At 43.7% G+C, this 21,194-nt stretch overlaps 1 protein-coding gene across 8 annotated transcripts in view; it reads right to left on the bottom strand.

The window, feature by feature from the left end:
- Positions 1 to 3,158: 3,158 nt before the first annotated feature.
- FYN (FYN proto-oncogene, Src family tyrosine kinase) overlaps positions 3,159 to 21,194 on the bottom strand; it is a 139,442-nt gene continuing 121,406 nt past the window's right edge. For all 8 annotated transcript variants that reach the window (XM_075046796.1, XM_075046798.1, XM_075046795.1 and 5 more), the window contains 2 exons: positions 13,563 to 13,694; positions 3,159 to 4,490 (listed from right to left, as the gene is read on the bottom strand). In XM_075046796.1, the coding sequence (XP_074902897.1) occupies positions 4,282 to 4,490; positions 13,563 to 13,694 (341 nt within the window). In that variant the 3' untranslated portion in view covers positions 3,159 to 4,281. The remainder of the gene's footprint in view (positions 4,491 to 13,562; positions 13,695 to 21,194) is intronic.

Here is a 21,194-nt window from a genome sequence, read left to right as displayed (position 1 = left end):
AGGGAAGGAATACAAGGAGATGGGTTGGTGGTTGTGCAGGTATAGATGTTTTTGTGTGCGAATTGCATTTTGACATATAGATAGATACACACACACAAAAGCAGTGGCTGTATTAAAAGTTGACAGAAAATATCTTACAGACTTAAGTGAAGCTAGCATTTCCCCTCTTACATTCAAAATGAACCTCAGTAACCCGGTTTTAGCTGTCAGAAGATCTGACAAATTTAGAAGCGCTGAGAGGGACAGACTAACACCCTGCACTGGTGGCATCCTGGCAAGGGGCCTCTTTCCCTTTCCTGCTGAAAGGACACGCGTTCTGGTTTGGTCTGTGCAGGAAAACCTGAAATTGAAGTGTCCCCTTCTTTAGTAAAGATGGCAGGGGATGCTGCCCCAATTGACAGGAGCCCCTTCAGCGATAAAATTTCCCTGCATATGAGTCACAGGAAATTATAATCACTGCTTACTGAGATTGCAGAACACAATGAAATTTCTGAGCTACAAACAGACTTCAATTATTCTTGAAAGACAGACAGACCCTCAGACTGACACGATTGGAGAAAATAAATATCCTTTTGTCTGCACTGCTGGTGGTAATTTCCCATTAGACAGGAAAAGACTTCTTTGATGAATGAATATTGTCTACACATTAGAAGAGGAGCTACTGTATATCTCCTAATAGCTCTTGCATGCTTGGGCTCAGCCTCATGTGAGGCCCTTAAACCCCTTGGGTACAATGTGGTAGCATTCATTAGTGTACTGCATTTTTTTATTGCAGCATTTGAGAAAAGGATGGTGCATATTAAAATAAATTTGAGCAGCTTCCCACTCACCTTGAAGTTATGTGGCAAGGTCAAATACATTTAGCAATCTGCCTTCTCGGTCTGCAGGTAGTCCTTTCCAGTCAAGAGGCTTCAGGAGAAACACTCGCACTGGGGACAGATTTTCCATTTGTGATTACTCTTGTAATTTTAGCAGTTAATCACTTTTCTATTTTGTATTTACTTTGCTTTTCTACAGTGGTAATTAAATCAAACCCAGAGCATCACATACAACTAAGGCGAGCACTGTTTGCAGAAGCCAAATAACATCATGTTAGTGCCTTTGTCAAACTTTGGACCTTTTCAAAGGCCCACCGAGTCTCACGTAATTTCCTTCCCACAGAAATATGTTAACAGGCAATAATTGTACTAACTGCCCCTTTCATGGCAGTGTTGCATTTCCACCTGTCATCTTTCCTGGGACGGGTATTGGATTAAGCTTGGCCTAGAGATGCCTGGTTCACCCCACGGAGTCCTTTCAGCTGCTGGTAGGTCACCTTTTTTGGAACTTCTCCGCCACACCATGGATCGGTTGGGAGTCAGGTGGGCCAGTGGGGAGAGCATTTGGCCAATTGCTTTTATCTGGATAGGATTTATTTAGCCTTACATTAAAAAAAATTATTGGAGGGAACAGGAGATTCTTAATCTCATAATTCTACTTTTACAGTCACCACACCGCTGTTTGTGGTGTATACACAGTGCTTAGGAAAAGTTTTTTATGAATTTATAGCACAAATGCTAACAACCTTGTTTAAATTTTTGCTAATGTTTTTATTTGAGAGATTAAAAAACCCAAACAACAAAACTCCCAACATTAAGAAAAAGAAGCAGAAGAGCTACCGATGAGAAATGGTCTGGATTTGCCACTCAACAGTGGCACCAGTCTGCACACAAGCCAGCTGCAGGCAGAGATGCAGCAGAGACCAACATGGTACTCGTAGACCGAATGCGATACAAGAAACAGCAAACCCAAGAATCAGAAATAAAGGCCATAAAACCCCAACAATGCCCCATCTGAGTCTTACTTCCAACGAGAAACATAGGCAAAACTAATGTTTTAGGCTCATCCCGCATTACAGATGGAAACTGCGCTTAAAAGTTTGTGGCATAGCAAAGGCTGCTAAGGAATTTGGCAGAATGGCCATGCTTTGCCACCGAGCACTGGGCTGAGTACGTGACGTTTTGGCTTCGTCAGCCCGCTGAGTTACTACGGAGTCCTCAGTTCAGTGGATGACGTTTTAAGGCAGGGGGGTAGCTGTGGGAAAAAAGAGGACCACCACTTGCTTTGTAAGTACTAAGAGGAAGCTAAAAGTCCAACAAGAATTATGGCCTCTTCAGTACTCCACAGCTACAGGTACAGCAACATAGAATATATCATGTACATAACATTACTTATAGACTCTACATGTAAAACGTTAACCAATTTATCATGGAAATCTGGTAACAAGCAACATTGCCATATAAATTCACACTTCAAGAAAGGCTAAGTGTGGAAGTCTCCTTTGCAAGAGGATTTTCAGTCAATGTTTTGTATAGAAAATATTAAAATGATGACAATTTGTTCTCTGAATCTCAATTCATTATTGGATTAGTTTTCAGGAATGGAAAAAGGTTCTCTTTAGAAAATGTGTGAAAATTCGGAATATGAATTCACAATCTAAGTATTAAATAATTAAAAAAAAATTCAACTGTCAGGAAGTCTTACTTGGCTGCAATATTTTAAAGCAATAACAGCAATACAAGGCATAGAAAATCTTTTCCTACAACACTTGTAAATGTAAAAGTATTCACGTTAAATGCAACAGAACTACTAAAGAATAAAACACTTGTAGAACAGAGAAATGAGAGACTAGCTATGCGTTCAACCATCTTCCTTACAGTTGAACTCCAGCTGTTTAAAAACATATTGACTTCATAATTTGCAAAATGATGTCCTATAGGTAACTGATCTGCATAATCCTATGAAATATGATGCCCCAAATGGCATGACACCCCTTCTTGAAAAGTTTTTATCTCATCTTCACCATTATCTCCACAGTTTAAACAAAAGAACAACTATCCAAATGTAAAATGCTCTTTTTTTTAATTACTAAATTAAGAAAGTTAAACAGTTTTAAAATGTAAACTTGCAAATAAACCATAACAAAATGTAATTAAGACTTTAAAATTTGCAACTCAGTATTAAAAACTCAATAGAAATAGAAAGGAATTTTTTTTTTTTTTGGTTAAACGTAAGTAATTCAAGGCTGGTACAGACAACTGAAAAGGTAATACTTTGTTCTGTGCATCCCCCATGAAATGTAAAGAAGTGCATAGTAATTCCACTGGAGAACTTGCAGACATAGAGAAAGTAATTTCATTAGCAGTACAGGACATTTAACACACTTATTTTACAATGGAAAAATGTTACACATAAAACAGAAAAATCCTAGTTGCATGACCAACAGTTTAGCAGGTGGACATGGCTAAAATGCTATGATTTTAAGACCATCTGAATGTGGTTACACTGTTTAATAAATCTTTTTGAAACATTTCAGTATACATGTTTTGATACAAGAAGTCCTTGCAGTTTCAATTTTCCAGTTCAAACGGTGATGGTGTAGTTTTCTTGCTTTAAATATGTTCATTTTAGTTTCAAGAACAAATCATCACACACTTGTCAAACATTGGAAACATTACTGTAAATACAGCACATGATTCCTGAAAGAGCAAAGTTACAACCATCTACAGGTACATAATCATAAACAAAAAGTGCAATCCAATTTAAAAAAATCATGCTTGGCAAAAGCCAAAAATTAGATCACTGGTTTTCAGAATCCTACCAGTGTTTTCATGTCTGCAGTAAAATTATCGCTTTCTGGGTACTGCTGCAGTAGGATTCATTCAATTCCAAATGAGTTTCCTCTGCAATAGCACCCATATACTGTATGTACAGGTATGTATATATATTATATATATTTTATATATAAAAAAGCAAAAAACCAAACACCTGTCCTGATTTTTTTATTTTTTTGTTAAAACATGAAAAAAAATGTTTTAGACAAAGAGGCCACTTCTGGAAAATAATACTTTTAGTTGAATCAGGAGAAGACTAGTTAAAATCACATAGGTTTTGCGTTTTAAAAAAAGGAAAGCACTAGGATCAGTTATTGGCACTGAGTTACTATTTACAATGAACAGAGGTTTTGCAGTTTACATAACATCAATACAATGCAGTTTTGGAGTCTTTGATTAAGAAAAAACAAGTGTTTTTCTCCTTTTCATCCAGGACATTCAGATTATTAGGACAAGTGGTCATAGGCAAGGGCTGCGGAAGTTCCCAGCTTCAGCCCCTCCTGTGCGCGGCGGTGCTGGGAGATGCTGCACTCTGGAGAAGCCGATCACGGAGTTGTAAGCTGAAGGGCAGGTGGGGCAGGGCTGAGAAACACCTGGTAGTTCACGACAGTGTCTGGAGACCAGGGATTTACAGGTTGTCACCAGGCTGGTACTGGGGTTCTGTTGCAGTGAAGTAGTCTTCAAGGAAACCCTGCAAATATTCGAAAGTTGGACGCTCCTCTGGGTCTTTTTTCCAGCAGTGGATCATAAGCTCGTGCAAGGAGATGGGACAGTCCTGAGGACATGGCATCCGATAACCACGTTCTACTTGCTCCAAGACTTCACGGTTATTCATGCCTGTAAAGGGCAGACAAATCCACACTGTTAAATTACAGGAAAAGTAACCTGAGTATAACGACATCTACAATACATATGGTGTTCTTGATCAGGTTCAGACAAGCAAAACAAAACCACCCCAATGTCCTGTTTCAGCTCTTCATCTACTGCAAGGTAACCTGGCTTATTTTCTTTCTCAGTAGAGGGTTTTAGGATCCAGTGATGAGTAAAACACTGCTCCCATGGTTACCCTCTTGGCTTACAATGGGCAGGATTTGGCGCTTTCCCTCTCCAACAACAGTAGCTGTGAAATATATTATGTTTAGTGGTTAAGGAGGGTAAATGCATTACAACAAATACTATTCAAAATTCTAAAAATTAAGATTAATTGTTGAAACGCTCATACTGAGCATGGTCCTTTCTTGAAGTGCTCTGTGAGGTCATGCTGCAGAGAATTCAAGACAAACTGCTACTTTGGGCTACCGGGGAAGTCCAGCAGCATTTACCTTCAACGTCGATTCAGAGGCTTACTGCTGCTGCTGATCTGTACTCCCCTGATCTGTGCTGGTTAGTATGGTTTCTACCATATTCCACTATTCCATCCCAACCCAGAACAGAACCAAGTTGCTCAGAAGACAAGCCAAATGCCAAGCAAAACAGCTCCACTGCAGAACCATAGCTCTCTCTCAAAAAAGGCGAAAAGTCATACTACCATCATGCTTGTCTCTAAGAGGCAAGCCAGGCCCTTCGCTACCTTGTTTTTTCTATGCAACCCCTTCAGTCTTTGATTCCTCTGCTGAAGTGCTTTTCACCATACATTAATTGCAGTCAACTTCAACTTTAGTTTAAATATCTCTTCCAGTAATTCCTTTGGCTTTTTAACAGTACCAAAGGTAAGACTGGCACCACAGGCATGCAGAAATATTTCAGAGGAAGTGTGCACACTGACTGCAAGCTTTGTGGCTTGCCACTTGGCAAGCTGTGTCCCAGTCCTCTGCTGAAAACTACCTGCAGGTTTCACTCCTCTGACTTGGTGGGTCCTGCCAAGCAGTTCTGCAGGAGAACTAGTAGGGACAATTATGTTCCTCCATGAGTAAATCTAGAAATAAGCCCTTGATGGTGCTCCTTCTGTTAGCTTCTCCTCCTCCTGGCTTCCATGACACCATCCTTCCCTGGGTCTCCTCCACTCTGTTCCTTCAGGGTGTCCTCTCGAAGAATTTTCTTGTCCCACCTTCAGGACCCTTATGGGTCTCTACCTCATATTTTTGGTAAACTTATTTGTGAGAAATAATTCAACCACCTTCTTCAATACAGATTCATTTGTCTACTCTACACCTTGACTACTGGGAATAATATCCTTACAGTGCACAGCATTTAGGCTGGTAACTTAGGTGTATCCTTATATTTGGTCTTTACTCTGAGTCCTCATGTCCTGGCTGTGTTTAATTCTTAAAGATGTTTTGAAAGAAGGATCTGCAAAATACAGCCTTTCCTGACCATCCACATGTAGATTCTCATCTCATGTTAGGATTACAAAACACCTTTTCCTCTTATCTCGGCAGGGTAATTTCCTCCTGCTGATAGCCATTTGCAGTGTCTCTGTAAGGATCATTTTCCGAGCCTGTTACTGTAACCACCCCTTGCACAGTCTTGCCACTTGCTCCTTGTTGCGTACTATGTAAAATACCAGCTGCTTGTCTTCACTTTCAAAGCCTCTCACAGGCTGCCCCGCTAGCATTCAGGCTCTCGTTTGGCCATGTCCTGGTCGATTCACAGTTCTGGTTAGCTTACTGCAGCACCCTCGATTTCCAAACAAGCACTGATGTGCTGTACCTTATGCTGCCTGATGCGCATGGAGGAACCTCCCCAGAAAAACTGCCTCATTCTCCTACAAACCTCTCCTTACTGTTCCCTTTAGCAGTGGTAATAGCAAAAAGAGAGGTTAGATTACTGATTTACAGTATTTCCTAACCTGCAGACCAACGCTTTAGCACTGGTTTCTTGTGTTTGATTTATCACCTGCATTCACCCACTGTATTTTTGGTATTAGATGTTTATGAGTAGGAGCAAACACCTTATATGGCACCTAAAGTGGTCTGTGGTTAGGGCTCCACAGAGTGATGAAAATAGAGTAATAATGGTCCTCTGCAGACATCAGATTCTGCGTAGAGTTAAGGTTCTCCTGTATTACTGACTCCAGACTGATGAAGTTAGTTCACACAGGCTCACAACTGAACAAACGTTTGGGTGTTCCTCATTACCCAACAACAACATTTTCAAACATATTTTACTTTTTTATTACATTATAAAACAACACTAGTGGTCTATTAGTCATCACCAACCCAAAGGCAGCATCAACCCAAACATTCTGGCCTTGCTGTTTTCAAGATGCTACAAGAAAAAAAAAGGGCATTTTGCTCACGTTGTGCTCTTAATATTAGTTTTTTTAATCTGTGTTTTGAACAAAATCTGCACCCTTTTTTTATATCCTTGTCTTTGAATCAGCTGAATTACCTCACGTTTTGGGGTAGGAACTTCTGCCATGCTTTGCTCCCCTTACATATTAAAGGCTATGAAAATAAGTGTTACCAGCAACTCCTCTATTGTATATACCTAAACAACCCCTCCCCTGCATTCTTTGTTTTTATTTTGGCAGTACCCCTTTAAGTACAACACGGGTGGAAGCAACAGCAGCAGAAAAGCTCCTTCCCAACTGATTTGTTATTCTAAGATATCAAATGTTTGGTATTTTTATCCAGTGCATTACTCAGTGCTGCAAAGCACACTCTGAAACTTGATAACGAACTGTATGCTGGAAGAAAAACCCTGAGGAGAGAGAGGGGGGAGGAAAAACATAAACAGCTCTTCACTTCCCCTTTTTTAAAAAAAAGACAGAAAAAGGAACATAAAAGAGACACTGCTGACTGAAATCATAGTCATTTTTTGTCCCTGGAAAGTCAGTCAAGCCAGGTTTTCTCATCATGGTATAATCCAGGAAAATGCCCTTCTTTTCCTTTCTCCTTTCCCCTCCCTCCCAGTAAAAACCAGGTATGAAACTAAACCAAGTAATCCTCATGTTCCTTACTGGAATTCATACATCCAGCAAGGGCTGAAGCACCTAGGATTTGCCAAAGATATTCCATCAGTTTTGACGTGTGCTGCTGATTTAAAAAGGGAGTTTCAAATACATTTTTTCCAAAATCAATTGGATTATTAGTCAGACATAAAAATAGCAGTGTTTCAGATATACTTTTTACCTCTTAAAAGGCCTATTTATGTTTACAAACCTATTATCTAGGTTCGCTTATCTTATCCTACAAGCTTTAGTGTTTCTCTTTTGATAGCAGAAGACTGTTGTATCTGCACTTCTAACACCACAGAGAGAATATTTGAGCAGTCTGTACATCTCCTCTCTCCTAATGAATACCCGAGAGTTTCAACTCTTTTAGTAAATAATAAATGAAATTCTGTCTGCAGTATGCTTCTAGACCCCTTAAAAGTTTATCCTAAAATCCTTAAATCTGTGGAATAAAATACTCAGCAATATTCTTCTGTAGACTATTTCACCTCCTTGAAAAATCAGTTTGTGCTCATGATGTTTCTAGAATTACCATTTGGACCAAGAAGGAAACAACCAATTTCCAAAAGATGGCTTTTCCATTAGCTTTTTATTCCCTGAGAAGACTGAAAATGAAATAACCTCCCACCATCCAGCTTTATTAGTGAAACTTCCAATAATCTTAGGTTGCCACAGGATATGGCCACTTTAATGCTCAGTACAATAAAAAAAATCTACTGCCCCTATGGACTGGGGACAGAAACGCCATTCTGCTTGACTTTTCCTAGAAAAGCTGTAGTAGTAAGAGTTACTGTGACATAAAAGAGGATGTAAAGTTTCCAGTTGTGGCTAAAGAAAACACTGGAAAATGCTTTGGAGTGCTCTGAGGAGCTTGTTTAGATGGAGCACAGCAGATGTACAAATAGCACAGATCTGGGCAATGCTGCTCTTCCAGAAGACAGGAAACATTACTGTAACTAGGCAGCATCCTCACATCCAAAGCTAATATGCGATACAGATTACTTTGGGCAATGTGAAGTCCAGTGAAGACAGTGATGGTTTTAAGCCACTTTATTCTTGTTTTCTTCTGTGGACTGAGAATTACTCTCCTTCAAGACCTACTGCATGCTTTCAGACCAAAGATCAAACTAATACAGACACAAATGCTTCAAGTAGGACTCTTAAAACAACAGCTCAGCTGCTGTCCATCCCCAGAAATGCTGTATTTCAGATTCTCTAAGAATCCAGATCTGTGCTTCTGCTCATGTTCAAAGGTTCCTCAGATGTGGACATGTTGGCCCTTCTCTAGTACAGTTGAGAGGGTAAAACTGTGTAGTCCTCCAGAGGGGCTGGATCATGTTGGCACTCAGAGCATGCTTTCAGAAGAGAGAGGTACAAAGGAGACAGGTTGAGTTGGGGGTTTTGTTCAGTTTGATCTAGAAGCAGAATTTCTAATGTCCATGGACGGCCCCAAAGAAAAGCCAGAGGTGGGGGCACAGGGATGGGGTATGGGACTTAGGGAGGGAGATTATTCCATACACAGGCACGATAGTGCACTGACGGGAACAGGAAAACTGCTCCTAAAGGAAGACAATTTGAAGCATAATGCTGTTCTTACTACGTGCAATATGAACCTAGTTATTACTGTGCAAAAGTAGTAATAAGTTTTAAAAATCTGGAAGTCATGCCACTTCATTGAGAAATTAAGGCCTGAAAACCCCCAACAACTCCTCATCCTCAAAACACCCACAAAGCTAGGCTATCAATATCTGGTTTTTTTTTTTTTTTTGGTTAGTTTTTGTTTTGTTTTTTAAAATAAGTTATTATTTGCTTGGTATAAGAGATGCAACTTTGAGCTACAGCATTTGTGAGTGGAGCTTTCCTGCTTACAAAGAAACCCACCCGAGTTTATCTGTGCTATGAGCTGAGTACGCATCTCTCTCAACTCCGTATCTACCATCCACGATGCCGGTACACACACACACACACACACACATGCCGGCTCACTGATGTGTACTCGGCCCCAGGCTCGGGCAGCGTACCATGCGCTTTCTGGCACTTGTGGCCCAGCTTCCCCCAGGGATGAGAAGTCTGAACACAGCTCCCCAGGGATTGCAGAGCTGCCTGGAGCCCAAACTCGAAGACCTGCCTGGCTGGAGGCAGCAGTGTGGATAGCATCATGGTGGCTGTCACGCTAGACATAAAATGTAAATGCTCTTGATGTGACAAGTGCAGCAGAAAGAAGGGGCAAGTTCAGAGGTGCTTGTTTAGTGCAGCTGAAATTTTTGCCTATCCAAAAGGCAATATGTTAAAAATCCCCAAATTCTCTGACTGCTGCTAGGGAAATGCAGCCTCCTACTCTTAAACTCCATTAAAAAAAAAACCAAACCAAAACAAAACTAAGATCCAAGGGGAATCTGTGAAAGGGGAAAGAAACAGACACTGAAAAAGGTTGACTAAGCAGACTATTTTTTAAACTTGGCTCCTCTTCTGCCCATATCTAGTTTTTATTTCCCCACTGTAGTAGTGGAAATAGAAACTCAATGCCCAGAAAGACTGTGAAAGTTGCTTATTTTAATCTGCTGCCTTGTGAAAAGAAATGGAGAGCATTAGGGAAGGCTGGGAAATGCACTAATAAATTAGTTACCATAGCGGTCCATTACATCCATTGACAGGGAAGCAGGCTTGGTTGAAGGATGAAGATGACGACACCTGTCAAAAAGTCAGTCTTGCTTGTGGGAGCTATAGGGTCTGGGGCAAGGCTGGATTATGAACTCTAGCCTGATCTTCATCTCCGCCAGCAAAATTTTTACTGTTCACATGTCCCGCCACTGCTCCAGCCTCTCTTCCAAAATGGGGCATCAGGACAGGAACTGGTTGAAATCTTGGGGACAATAAATGCCAAATCCCGTTCCACACAGTCTGTTCCTCTCATATATACTGCCTGCCTTCTCCTGTCCTCCTCCTTGTGCTTCTCCCTCCTTCTATGCAAGCTTAAAACAGTGCCTGGTTCTCCAAGGCATGAGGTACGGTGCCCTGCAGGCATGGTTACCACCACAGGACTGGGGCTTGTGCTATAAATAACCTCTCCAGGCACTAAGATCTTGTCAAGCAAGAGAGCAATCTCTTTGTCTGAGGGCCTCTCCCAGCTCCCCATGGTCTGCTACAGGCTGTAAGCAGGAACATCAGGACAACATGACCACAACTATTTCAGAAACTGGGTATTACAGCAGAGTGACAGCTCCATGACCCTCTTTGTTTCCAGGCTAACCCTTTCCAGAGCTTGCAAATCCACATGCCTTGGGTGCCAAAGTGGTCGGCAGTGCCTACAAACTGCATTCTCTCACCTATAAGTTGTCTGCTTGGATGAGGAGGGCTGACTCTTGCCTCTCAGGGTGGTTGAACTCCATCTTTTCCTCCTCGCACAAGCCATGCCGTGATGGCAGGAAAAGCCCTGTGGGTGCATCTGAACCCCACTCCCTGCCCCAGACAGGGGCTTGAATTCGTGAAGCTTTACCCTTGCGGGAGGTCCTTCCTCTCCCCAGCATGAAGCAGGAGATGGATGATCCTTTCTATGTCAGGGGAAAATTGTCTTTTCTGAGGAGCTCAGGAGGTCTTTGTCACCTTGGGAAGTCCAAGCCCTCTTTTCTACCCACGTGCAAAGACAGACCCATCTGAGAAGGTCCGGGTTCCCCTCTGCTGTTGCCTCAGCCGGTCAAAGCTTTCCCAGTTAGGGCCTGGGGGATGAGACCAAACTGAAATCTCTAAAGACTTTGGCAATTCAAATTCAAAATAGAGGCTGCCCTTAGGTAAAACTGACAGAGAGGGTGGTGGTGGTGACCGAGCAGGGCGGCAGTGCCGGTGGGGAGGAAGGGCAGTGCGTGACCATCCAGAAAACCGCTGACTCTGTGATATGTAACGCACAAAAAGTTGCTTCCAGCTACTTGATGTCTTCCTAGCGCCGGTGGGGGAGAGTGAGCCGGAAGGACTTTCAGCGTGTGAGGGCTTTATGTAGTGAGGGATGAAGGGGGAGGACAGCGCTGAAAGAGGAGAGACGCCGCTAGTTGTCTTTGATATGCTCAAACCGCCACGTAATAAAACTGTCCACATTTTCAGGACACAGACCATGCCTGAGATTTCTGTCATGGGTCCTACAAGAAGTTATATATTGCAAGCACTTAAACACACACCCAGTGGCCTCCTTCTCCTTCAGGGAGGGAAAGGAACACTTGGGAAGTGCAGACATCTGCTGCTGCCGTGGCCAACACTGTTGTCAGTTACAAACTTGTGAGTTAACACACGGCTTAGATGGTCACTTTTGCCCAGAATAGTATTTTTCCTCTGCGTGTGTGTGTGTGTGCTCATGCACATGATAAGAGAGAGGGCTAGTCACGAAGCATCTCTGCCCCACCACTGTGGAGCTCAGGGAAGAAAATTCACCTTAACTCTGCCCTGGCTGGCGAAAGCCCCTGCGCACCCACTCTGCTGGTAGTGACTAGGAATTTCCTCTTCCTGCAGCCCAGCAAGGAGCCGTGTCCACCCTCTGGTAGCAACACCGTATCAGCTAAGCCTTACACATCTTCTTTCTGTCTTCGACCTTTGCACACCACGCCATGTCTGCATTTAACCCTCTGTAAACTCGCGGAAATCACAGCGCTCCCACACCACTGCCAGTAACCCTCATGGCAAGAAGACCTTTGTGCCGGCTACTGCCACAGCCACTCCGTGTGGTGGCAACACCCGCTTTTCTTTAACCGCATGGGGAAGTGCTGGGCAGAGGGACTCATCCATCCCCCAGAAACACGACATCTTGCTTTCTGCTACCTCATTCTGTTGTTACAGTCACAGCTTTGCTAAGCTGCTCCCTGTTAATCATGCCAAAATTCACTGCTGATCACAAGAAGCCCTCCAGTCCCCATATTCTCTTCCCAAATATCAGCTACTGGCTGCTAGGTACTAGCAAAGTTGAAATCCTTGGTAAAACTCTGGGAGCTTAGTTTTGCTGAGTTCAGCCTTCTGAAGTGGGGTGGCATACCACAGCATAAACTGAACTCCACCTTGATGCTTCTCCTGTGCAATTTGATGTATGGATCTGACTGCTTGATCGCGGCACAGATTGGAAAATTGAAACTGCTTTAGGGCACTTTCCATTAAATCAGCTGCAGTGCAGACAGCCATACTAGTGAGTATTTAGAGAATTTTTTTTTATAAAAAGAATAAAGATGCAGCTAGATGCCCTGCTGCTAGTATCTGTGCTGATAAGAAAATGAAGCGATTAAATTCTTTTCCATGCAATGCACTGCTTTCACCTCACCTCTTTCCTCTTCACCTGAATGCCTACAATCTTCGGGGGGGGCAATAGAATGAAAAGCTCTTTCTGCATAGGCAGATCCAATCACCCCTCCTACAAATCTTAATCCATCGGATACTTGGCAGGGTTTCAACAAAGAGCCATGGGGCCTCCAGTTCCCCCATGCAGAGAATCTGGCCCCGCTGTGACCCTGCCATGAGCTCTGGCCTGCACATAACGGAATTATTTTCTTTCCTTTCCATTCATCTCGAAAGCAAGGATTGAAATTTAAGAGTTTATAAAAAAGAGATTTGGTAATACCAGACATTCAGGCAGTTATCAAACCTTGCAGAGAACCAGACTGACAGAATAAATGGAGTAACGCCACTCTGGGATTTCAACTGTTGGTATCTTAAAGTGAACGCAATACTATGGAGAGCTATTTGCTCCACAGTATAGTAATTTTACATTGCTTTCATTATTTGGCTAGAAAGTATATTAATTGAATTGAGAACAATTAAAAAAATTAGAAATTAATATGTTGTATTTTCTGTCCTCTTGTCATTTTTATCATGACCACACAGCAGCCTTCAGAGTCAGGACCGTTTTCAAGCATACACAGAACTTATGCATGATAACCATCCTCCTTTGAGCCCAGTGAAAATAAATAAACATTCCAGTTTAAGCATACGGCTCATTCCCACTCCTTTCCCCATGTGAAGCAGGGCTCAGACTGTTTTCTTACCTGGGTATGGCACTCTCCCTTTCGTTACCAGCTCTGTCAGTAGGATCCCAAAAGACCACACATCTGACTTTATTGTGAACCTTCCATACAATGCTGCTTCTGGCGCAGTCCATTTAATGGGAAACTTTGCACCTAATGAAAGAATAAATAAGTCTTAATCAGAATAGAGACAGAATCAAAGTACTAGTTCACAGGTGACTGTTGTGTTTTGCAACACATGCAGGTGGACAGAACTGCAGGGAAGTTTTAACAAACAGCTCCATGGAGTACAGTCAGAGAGGACAGGCGGGTGGAACATGTAGGGCAGAAGTAAAGACTTAGCAGGGAAGGCATGGCTTTGTCCCACATCCCAAGAGAAGGCTAAGACATTTTAATCCAGGTTTGAAGTTTTTTATTAAAAAAAAAAGTTTTAAAAACCAATAAGCCCAATATAATAGAAATTCTTTCTCTTAAAATGTTTTAAATTAAAATTTCCCTGTGATATTTGCAAGTCAAACACAGTTAGCACATACGAATAGAAGTGAGATTTATTGGAAGTGTACCTCCCAGTTTCCCTGCTCAAGCTGAGCAAAATGCAAAACAAACATGGTAAAAACGTAAATTAAAAACAAACCTAATATTTCATTAGAAACATGCAAGGACTTAAAAATAATACTGCCATTCGAGTTGCTTGGAGTACAATGATGTCAAGGCAGAACTTTGGCCTGTGATTTATAACTTGACAGTGTACTTTAAGCTCCTGGCACTGAAAAGCCTGTAGTGCCTTAAATACGTGCAGTTCTAATATGCTCATCCATCATCAGAGCTTGCAGGAGCCAGTTGTGGTAAGGATGGTAAGATAACAAGCCTTTAAACACTGATTTATTTGCTTTTCCAATCATTTACTGTTTTCTTAGGGAAAATATTTTCAGTATGACTTTAAAGAAAACTCTTGTGGTAATAATTAACTCATAGTATGTATGAAAAAATATGCAGACTTTTCCCTGGTGCCTTGTGTTAACACACAGGCAAGAGTTGCATTGCTTATTGCTGATCCCCAGTGACAAACACTCTTGAATTTGGAAACAGACTGACTTTGACTTCTCACCGTCCTCTCATAAAAGTTCCCTTAGCTTTCAGGAGGAGTGTGGAAAGTGTAACAACGTGGACTAATCACTCTTAGGGAGTGAAGTTATGGCACTGTTTACAGTTCCCTGCTGGCGCTGTTCTGCCATCACATCCAGTACTTGAAGCCCAGTATCTTCTGCTACATGCCACAATCTGACTTGACTCAGAGTACAAAGTAAACATGGTAATTCTCATCTCCTTACTTAGAAAACATCAGGTGTGCTAAAATTTTTCCTGCTTTACAAGTAAGTGATCCTAAGAGAGAATACTACTCAGAAACAAATATATTTTTCTAGGGAAAAGTGTAGTTGCTCAAGTAAGTCCTCCTAAATTAAAAGACGCAAGACAAAGTTTCAAATCCCTAATGCCTGAAGTCAGGAACTGAAGTCGAGTTAAGCATCAACACATCAGTGGTTAGATTTGCAAAGGTGCTGGAGGATTTTTCGTTGTCTATTCACTTTCAGAAAAGTCTGTTTCTTTTGTATTTTCATTAGTTGTTATGCGGGAAGGAGCTAAAATTTGGGTGCTCGGCTTTGGTCTCAATCTCCCTAACTTACACTTCTTCACGGGACTAATCTTAGTTTACGAGACTCAAAATTTACCGAACTTCATCTTCTGTTAAAAACCGCCTTGGCTGTGATGTCTGAGATCTTTGCAGCAGCAGCCTGCCGTCACCTGAGCCTCTGTTCTGGAAGCTGCTCCTGCTTCAGCAGTGCCAGCAGCCATGTGGGGTTGGCCAACAGCTCTCCCAGCCAACAGCAGATCCTGGGGCTATACATCCCTTCCTGATCCCCAAAAAACCGCAAGCTGCACATATCTGGTGGTCTGGTTCCCTAGGCCTACAGTGCAGGGCTTTAGATGGGCTTATGCAGGCATGCCATGAATATGAGGGCTAATGTCCCTCTGCTTTCTCATACATGCGGCTGAGAGAGTACACACACACCATGCCAGCTGAACGAGTAGCTCCACGCTGGCCAGCAGCCTGAAGGCTTGGACGTTGACTGGTGGTGTGTGAGATAGCCAAGCGTGAGGGTTTGCTCGTTCGTGTGGTAGACACATTTTATTCAACAAATTTTATTTTTCTCTTTAATCAGCTGTGTTTTTCTGAGAAGCTGAGCCAAACCTGGTCTAATTCCCTTGTGCTTCGTACTCAGATCCAAAGGTAGCAACCCCATACAACTCATCTTTGGAGGAAAGAAATCTCTTCAGACTCCTTTGTGGCCAACTCCCCCGGTATTTTTGCCTTCCTCATCTACTGCTGGTGTGGCACTGAGGGGTGAGTATGTGGTGTGCCGAGGGACCGTGGGAAGATGAGAAGCAAGGTAGGCAGGTGAGAAGGGGGGACAATTCCAGCACATCCCTTTTCCTGAGAGCTAGAGCAGTACAAACCCATTGGACTGTGAAGAGCACTGCTGGAGAAGACAGATGGTCTGTGCCGTGGATTTTCTGAGGACAGGATAGCTACTCATTACATTTCTACGTTGCCTCTGCTGTGGGTGGTTCTCTGGCTAAAACAACTAATGCAAAAATCACGTTCTGCGTTTTGTGCAGTATTTCCTGAACTTTGGTTTGAAGCGGTGGATGGGGAGGAGGCAAAGGCAACGTTGGCAGAGAGGTCGCTAGCAGAACCCTGCCTCATGGTTTTCTGGCCCCGCAACGCACGCTGGAGGCTAGATGGTCCAAGAGACCCTGCAACCCAGTATGGCAGAGCCATCATGAAGGGGAGAGCAGAGACCAGTGAGGTTGTACCAGGCTGGCCACCTGCACAGCTGCAGGTACAACGCACGCACTGCCGTAACACAAAGAGATCACACACAGCTTGTGTGAATGGGCTCTGTGTGTGTGTGTCTAGCAGGGATCCCCCCAAGGTGCTGCCTCCCATCGAATGTCTGGCACTGGAAACATGGGCAGTAGGGCACTTCTGTGAAAGCACAAAAATCCCCAAATGTGTTGAGCACCGCTCCGAAGCCTCCCGATTGCTACTGCTATACAAAATGTTCGCAGCACAGGCCAGATGCTGTGCATGGCCCTGACCGACACACAGTCTCCATGCTTACGCTCTTCCCAACACACGGAATAACTCCCCGCCCCCCGCCCAGGCCTCAGCAGCTTATTAAACAAGCTGACTTTGTGCTGCAAACAAATTACAGCACCAGATCATCTGATAAAATGCGTATTACTGACAAGCATGTTAATAAATCTGATAAGCCAAATTACCCCAGCTAACAAGGCAGCCTATCTCCTACTTTGAAGGCAGATTTTACATCAGTGGGGGGGATTTATCTTTTTTTTTTTGCTGGAACCCTTTTTATTACCAACTAGCAGGCAGTAACTCCATGCGTACAAACCAACCGCGCACCACATTCATTAGGTCAGGATAGGCTGTCTTTGTCCCAAAGCAAGGTACTAATCTGCAGCTTTTATGTCTGTCCCTTTTTTGAATCATTTCAGCCTGGGGAAAGCCTTTTTTGGGTTTCTGCGCTGCTCGCAACCACATCAAGCCAAAGCTGCTTGTACATTTTACTGTTAGGGCAGCCGGTCCTGCCTCCTACCTCTGAGGATTTTTGCGAGGCTCGGCCCTGTTCTTGGGCCCTCTGCCCAGGCATTCACACAGGTTATCTCCCAGGAGGATTTCTGTGGGAAAAATCAATCCTGGCCCTGCTTTAATTCTTCGTCGGCTATAAGCAGGACACGTGATGAGAAGGAGCGGAGGGGGCTGGGATAATTGAGTGACCTTAACGTACAACTCTCAGCATGGTTTCTTCTGAGGGGAGTGAAAATCCCTCAGAGCTTTGTTTTTTTCAGATCTAAATCTCGACGAAGCAGAAACCTCTGAAATTCATGCCCCGGAGCCACTGCCAGCTTTATAATGATCCTGTTTCCAGAAATGCTACAAAGCTGCTACCTCTCGTACCTTAAAACCAAACCCAACGCAGCACCCCAAGGTCTAAGACCCCCAAACCAGGGGAACTCTTGGATTAGCGACCAGAGAACGTACTGCAGCACCGAACTGCTCTTGGGGCTGGAAAGGGAAAGCCGCAAAAGGTAAAAACGAAGTGCTGAAGCAAGCATGTAACAGGAAACGAGTCAGCCCTGGTAGGCGATGATGAGTGCCGTGTGGGAGGGACTGCGCAATTACATTTTTTGTGCTGTGAGAACGAACATGAAACTACAAGCCTGGCGAAACATCAGTGATCAGAAGCGGGTTCCGCAGGCTGACCTCTCCCCGGGAAGCGGGGGACGAGGGGCGGAACCGTGGGTCTAAACACCCCTCTCACCCTCTGCCTGTACCCCCCCTTCCCCTCGCCCTTCCTCTTGACCTGGCCGCGCTCCTCCTCGCACAACAGATGGCACCTCTGTAGGAGCGTATCCGTGATCCCCCTGCGGGACCCTGGGGGGTGGCTGTTGAGAAGCAAGAGTCCTTCCTCCTGTCCGCTCCACGGCTGGCCGAGGGAAAGGCAGGTAAAGAGCAAGAACAAAGCCCTGGATGTTCCAGCCCACAGTAGAGTCAGTCGCGAACAAGAGAGATTAGCTGGTGAGCTGGGAGCCAAGTCTCTACAAAAGGACTGGGGAGAGCCTGGAAGAGGGAAAAAATCCCCACTCATTTCTAGGAAATCAAAATAAGAAGCATCACTTGTTTTTAAGCGGGGCAGGAAGGAGATATTTCTAAGTGTTGAGGAGGCAAGAATGATCTGAGAGTTTACAAACACGTACTAGAGCTCCCAAAATAGCTCTGACTTGTCTGGAAGGCATCAGAAAGATCCTTATTGTTTCATGTGTGCTTGGAGCAGCACTGCTGCAAGTGCTGCCAGTGTATGCAGTAGAAACATGGCCTGGAAAATAACTCTGCTCTTTTTTTTTTTATTAAGGCAATTTTAAATTTGTATCAGCTGCTACTGCTTAGAATAGTAACAACTCTTCCCCAGCAACTCTGTGGAGCACTCAGCACTCTCCACAAAAATGCCATGTGCTTGGCCAAAACTCTGCATAGCTGTGAACCGGATCAGTGTAAGGGTAGCAGAACTGCATGGGAAATCCTGTGTTGGAGGTGATGGGAAGTTTCTCTGTGTCCCCTAGGATACCAGGAGTTTTAAGTCTTGCCTTACAGGACTGACACAAGCATCACCACCGATGGAAGGAAACAAGACTGAATGCCTGACACTGTTGGGGTGGAGGGGGGGAAGATGTTGCAACAGCAACAGCCAAAAGAAGGAAGCGCCAATGGTGCAGGCTGCAATACAGTCCACCAATGTAGCCTTTAAAATGGGCGTCACTTTAACAGGCATGTTTTTCCCCTTTGATTACTCACTTCCTTTAAAAGCAAGAGAAGCCAAATGCTCATTACAAGCCAAGAACTTTTTTTTTGTATTATTTAATGGCAGTGTATAACTGCTAGTCACACACTTTAAATCATTAGTGGCATGACCATCTCTTTCCTTCCTGAATATTGCTGAGAAATGGCAGTGCAGACAACGAACCGCTTTTTATTTACCTCTCATAAATCAGAAGCAGTCAGGCCTCCTTTGTTCAAACCAAAAAGAAAATAAACCGGTCAGTAAAACGTTACCACCAGGCTGAGTAATACCCATACAGGTTCAGGAATCCTGCACTCTAGCCCGCTGGGGCTCAAAGCATCCCCATCTGTTTCCTTTCAAAATATTTAATCGGAGACAAAAGTGACAGTGGGGGAAGGGAGTAGCAGATCAAGAGAGGCTGGAGAAAACCACCTCTTCCCCACGCCGACAGTGAGCTCTGTACTAACATGCTTAAGCCAAGAGAAGGATGACTGCTGAGGAAAGAGTGACCAGAGGCTTTAATCTTCAGATTTTGTAAGGCAAAACATTTCCTTTCTCCCACAGGAGCTGCCAGTCTGGAGCGCTCCTCATCCCCCGCCCCCCTCTGCTGGCCAGGCTCTCCTCCTGTGTCAAAATTCCCACTGAAGCAGTAGTCAGCTAGATAAACAGAGCAGTCCCCAGATGCATCCCCTTGGAGGCTGAAGTAATAGGTCATGGGAAACAAGCAGAGGCAACCATTTCCTTCTGATACTGTGGTCTCCACCAAGCAATGCTCAAACTGAAGTCTAACTAAACAAACCAGGACCGAATCCCACTTGAAGAAAAATTCCAGTGGTGCATTAGACACCATGTTTCTTCCTCAATAAATGAAAGGTCCTAGGCTCACCCTGGCTGCCCAGCTGGCTTAGAAGCCAGGTTAATTGCAATGAAATGTAAATTTAGAGTGCGCTGCTTGGTCAAAAATGTATCCCTCCCTAGAACAAGCTACCACTTAAGAAAGGGTCAAAAAACCACTAGTGAAAGTAGGAAAACCTTTCTACAACATACCTGTGATTTCAGCTCATTGGGTCTCTCTTTTAAGGAATTCTGTAGCTCTGAAGGACTTAAGCCTGACCCTGAGGTCAAGGGAAGGAAGTATTGTCCATTGCCCTTAAGTATGGGAAGGATGGGTGACTTCTCTATACTTGCACCATGAGATGAAGCTAGGCAAACATGATTCAGATCTCCAGATCATCAGTGATGCAGGTTAAAAGCCAAACTACTCCCTTCCCAGCTACTTTTTCCACAATGCAAGTGATTTCTGCCATGGAAGAAGGGCAAGAGATACTGACGACTACACTCCCTCTCCCTGCCAGTCCCGGCATTATGCTTTTCTCAGCTCAGTTCCCCCCCCAAATCCAATAATTTTTATTGTCTTTAAAAGCCTAATCTTCTCCTCAACACCAGTCAGGCAGGTTTTCACGGCTTTCTAACATGTGAAGAGGACAAAACTATTCTGAGAGATTTAAACCAGGAAGCAAACAGGTCATCAGAGGATTTCCTAGGGATCAGGAGCCTGAAGTGATCTGGCCAGAAGTAGGTCACATACTTCTCTATTAAATCAAATAATTAGTCATGTCAAACTATATGTTGGGTGGTTTCCAAAGGGAACAAAAGACATGGCAGTAAACCAGACAGAAACAGAGATAATATAAGACACTTTTTCAAAGCTATTTTGCAGACTGGATCTGGCTGCCTTGCTCAAGGAAAACTCTTCTCATTTTACACGGGGGAAGTGCAAGCAGGCAGCTTTCTGTCTACCAGAGCCTGCGGAGACTCTTCTTACTCTGGAGAGAATGACACGAGGCTATTTTTTCTAACAAGGAGCAATTCCCACCCTCAGGCAGAAATGAATAGTGCATTAGTACCTACCACGGGTTCTTCAAGCCCCCCCCCAGATATTCAGGCCTCACTGTCTGAATGTGAAGCAGGCAACTTTTATGGTAGATGCAGTCTGTGGTCCATGTCCTTGCGACGAGGTACTGCTGACAGCAGTTCAGAGGGGAGTGAACGGCATGAGAGCTGCTGCTCCCAGGCCAAGACAAGGCATGCTGGAAACTCTCTGGGTCCTTCTGTCAACACTTGAAAGTTACAGAAAGACGTTAGCTCTTTCCTAAGAATTAATGGCAAAATCCATGCTGAAACAGGGACTTCTGGTCAAGAGAAAAAACTCACAACATGAAGGGGTAAA

Source organism: Buteo buteo, chromosome 15, assembly GCF_964188355.1.
Source record: "Buteo buteo chromosome 15, bButBut1.hap1.1, whole genome shotgun sequence".
NCBI classification, from domain to species: domain Eukaryota; kingdom Metazoa; phylum Chordata; class Aves; order Accipitriformes; family Accipitridae; genus Buteo; species Buteo buteo.
This window is presented reverse-complemented; position numbering and strand designations above follow the sequence as displayed.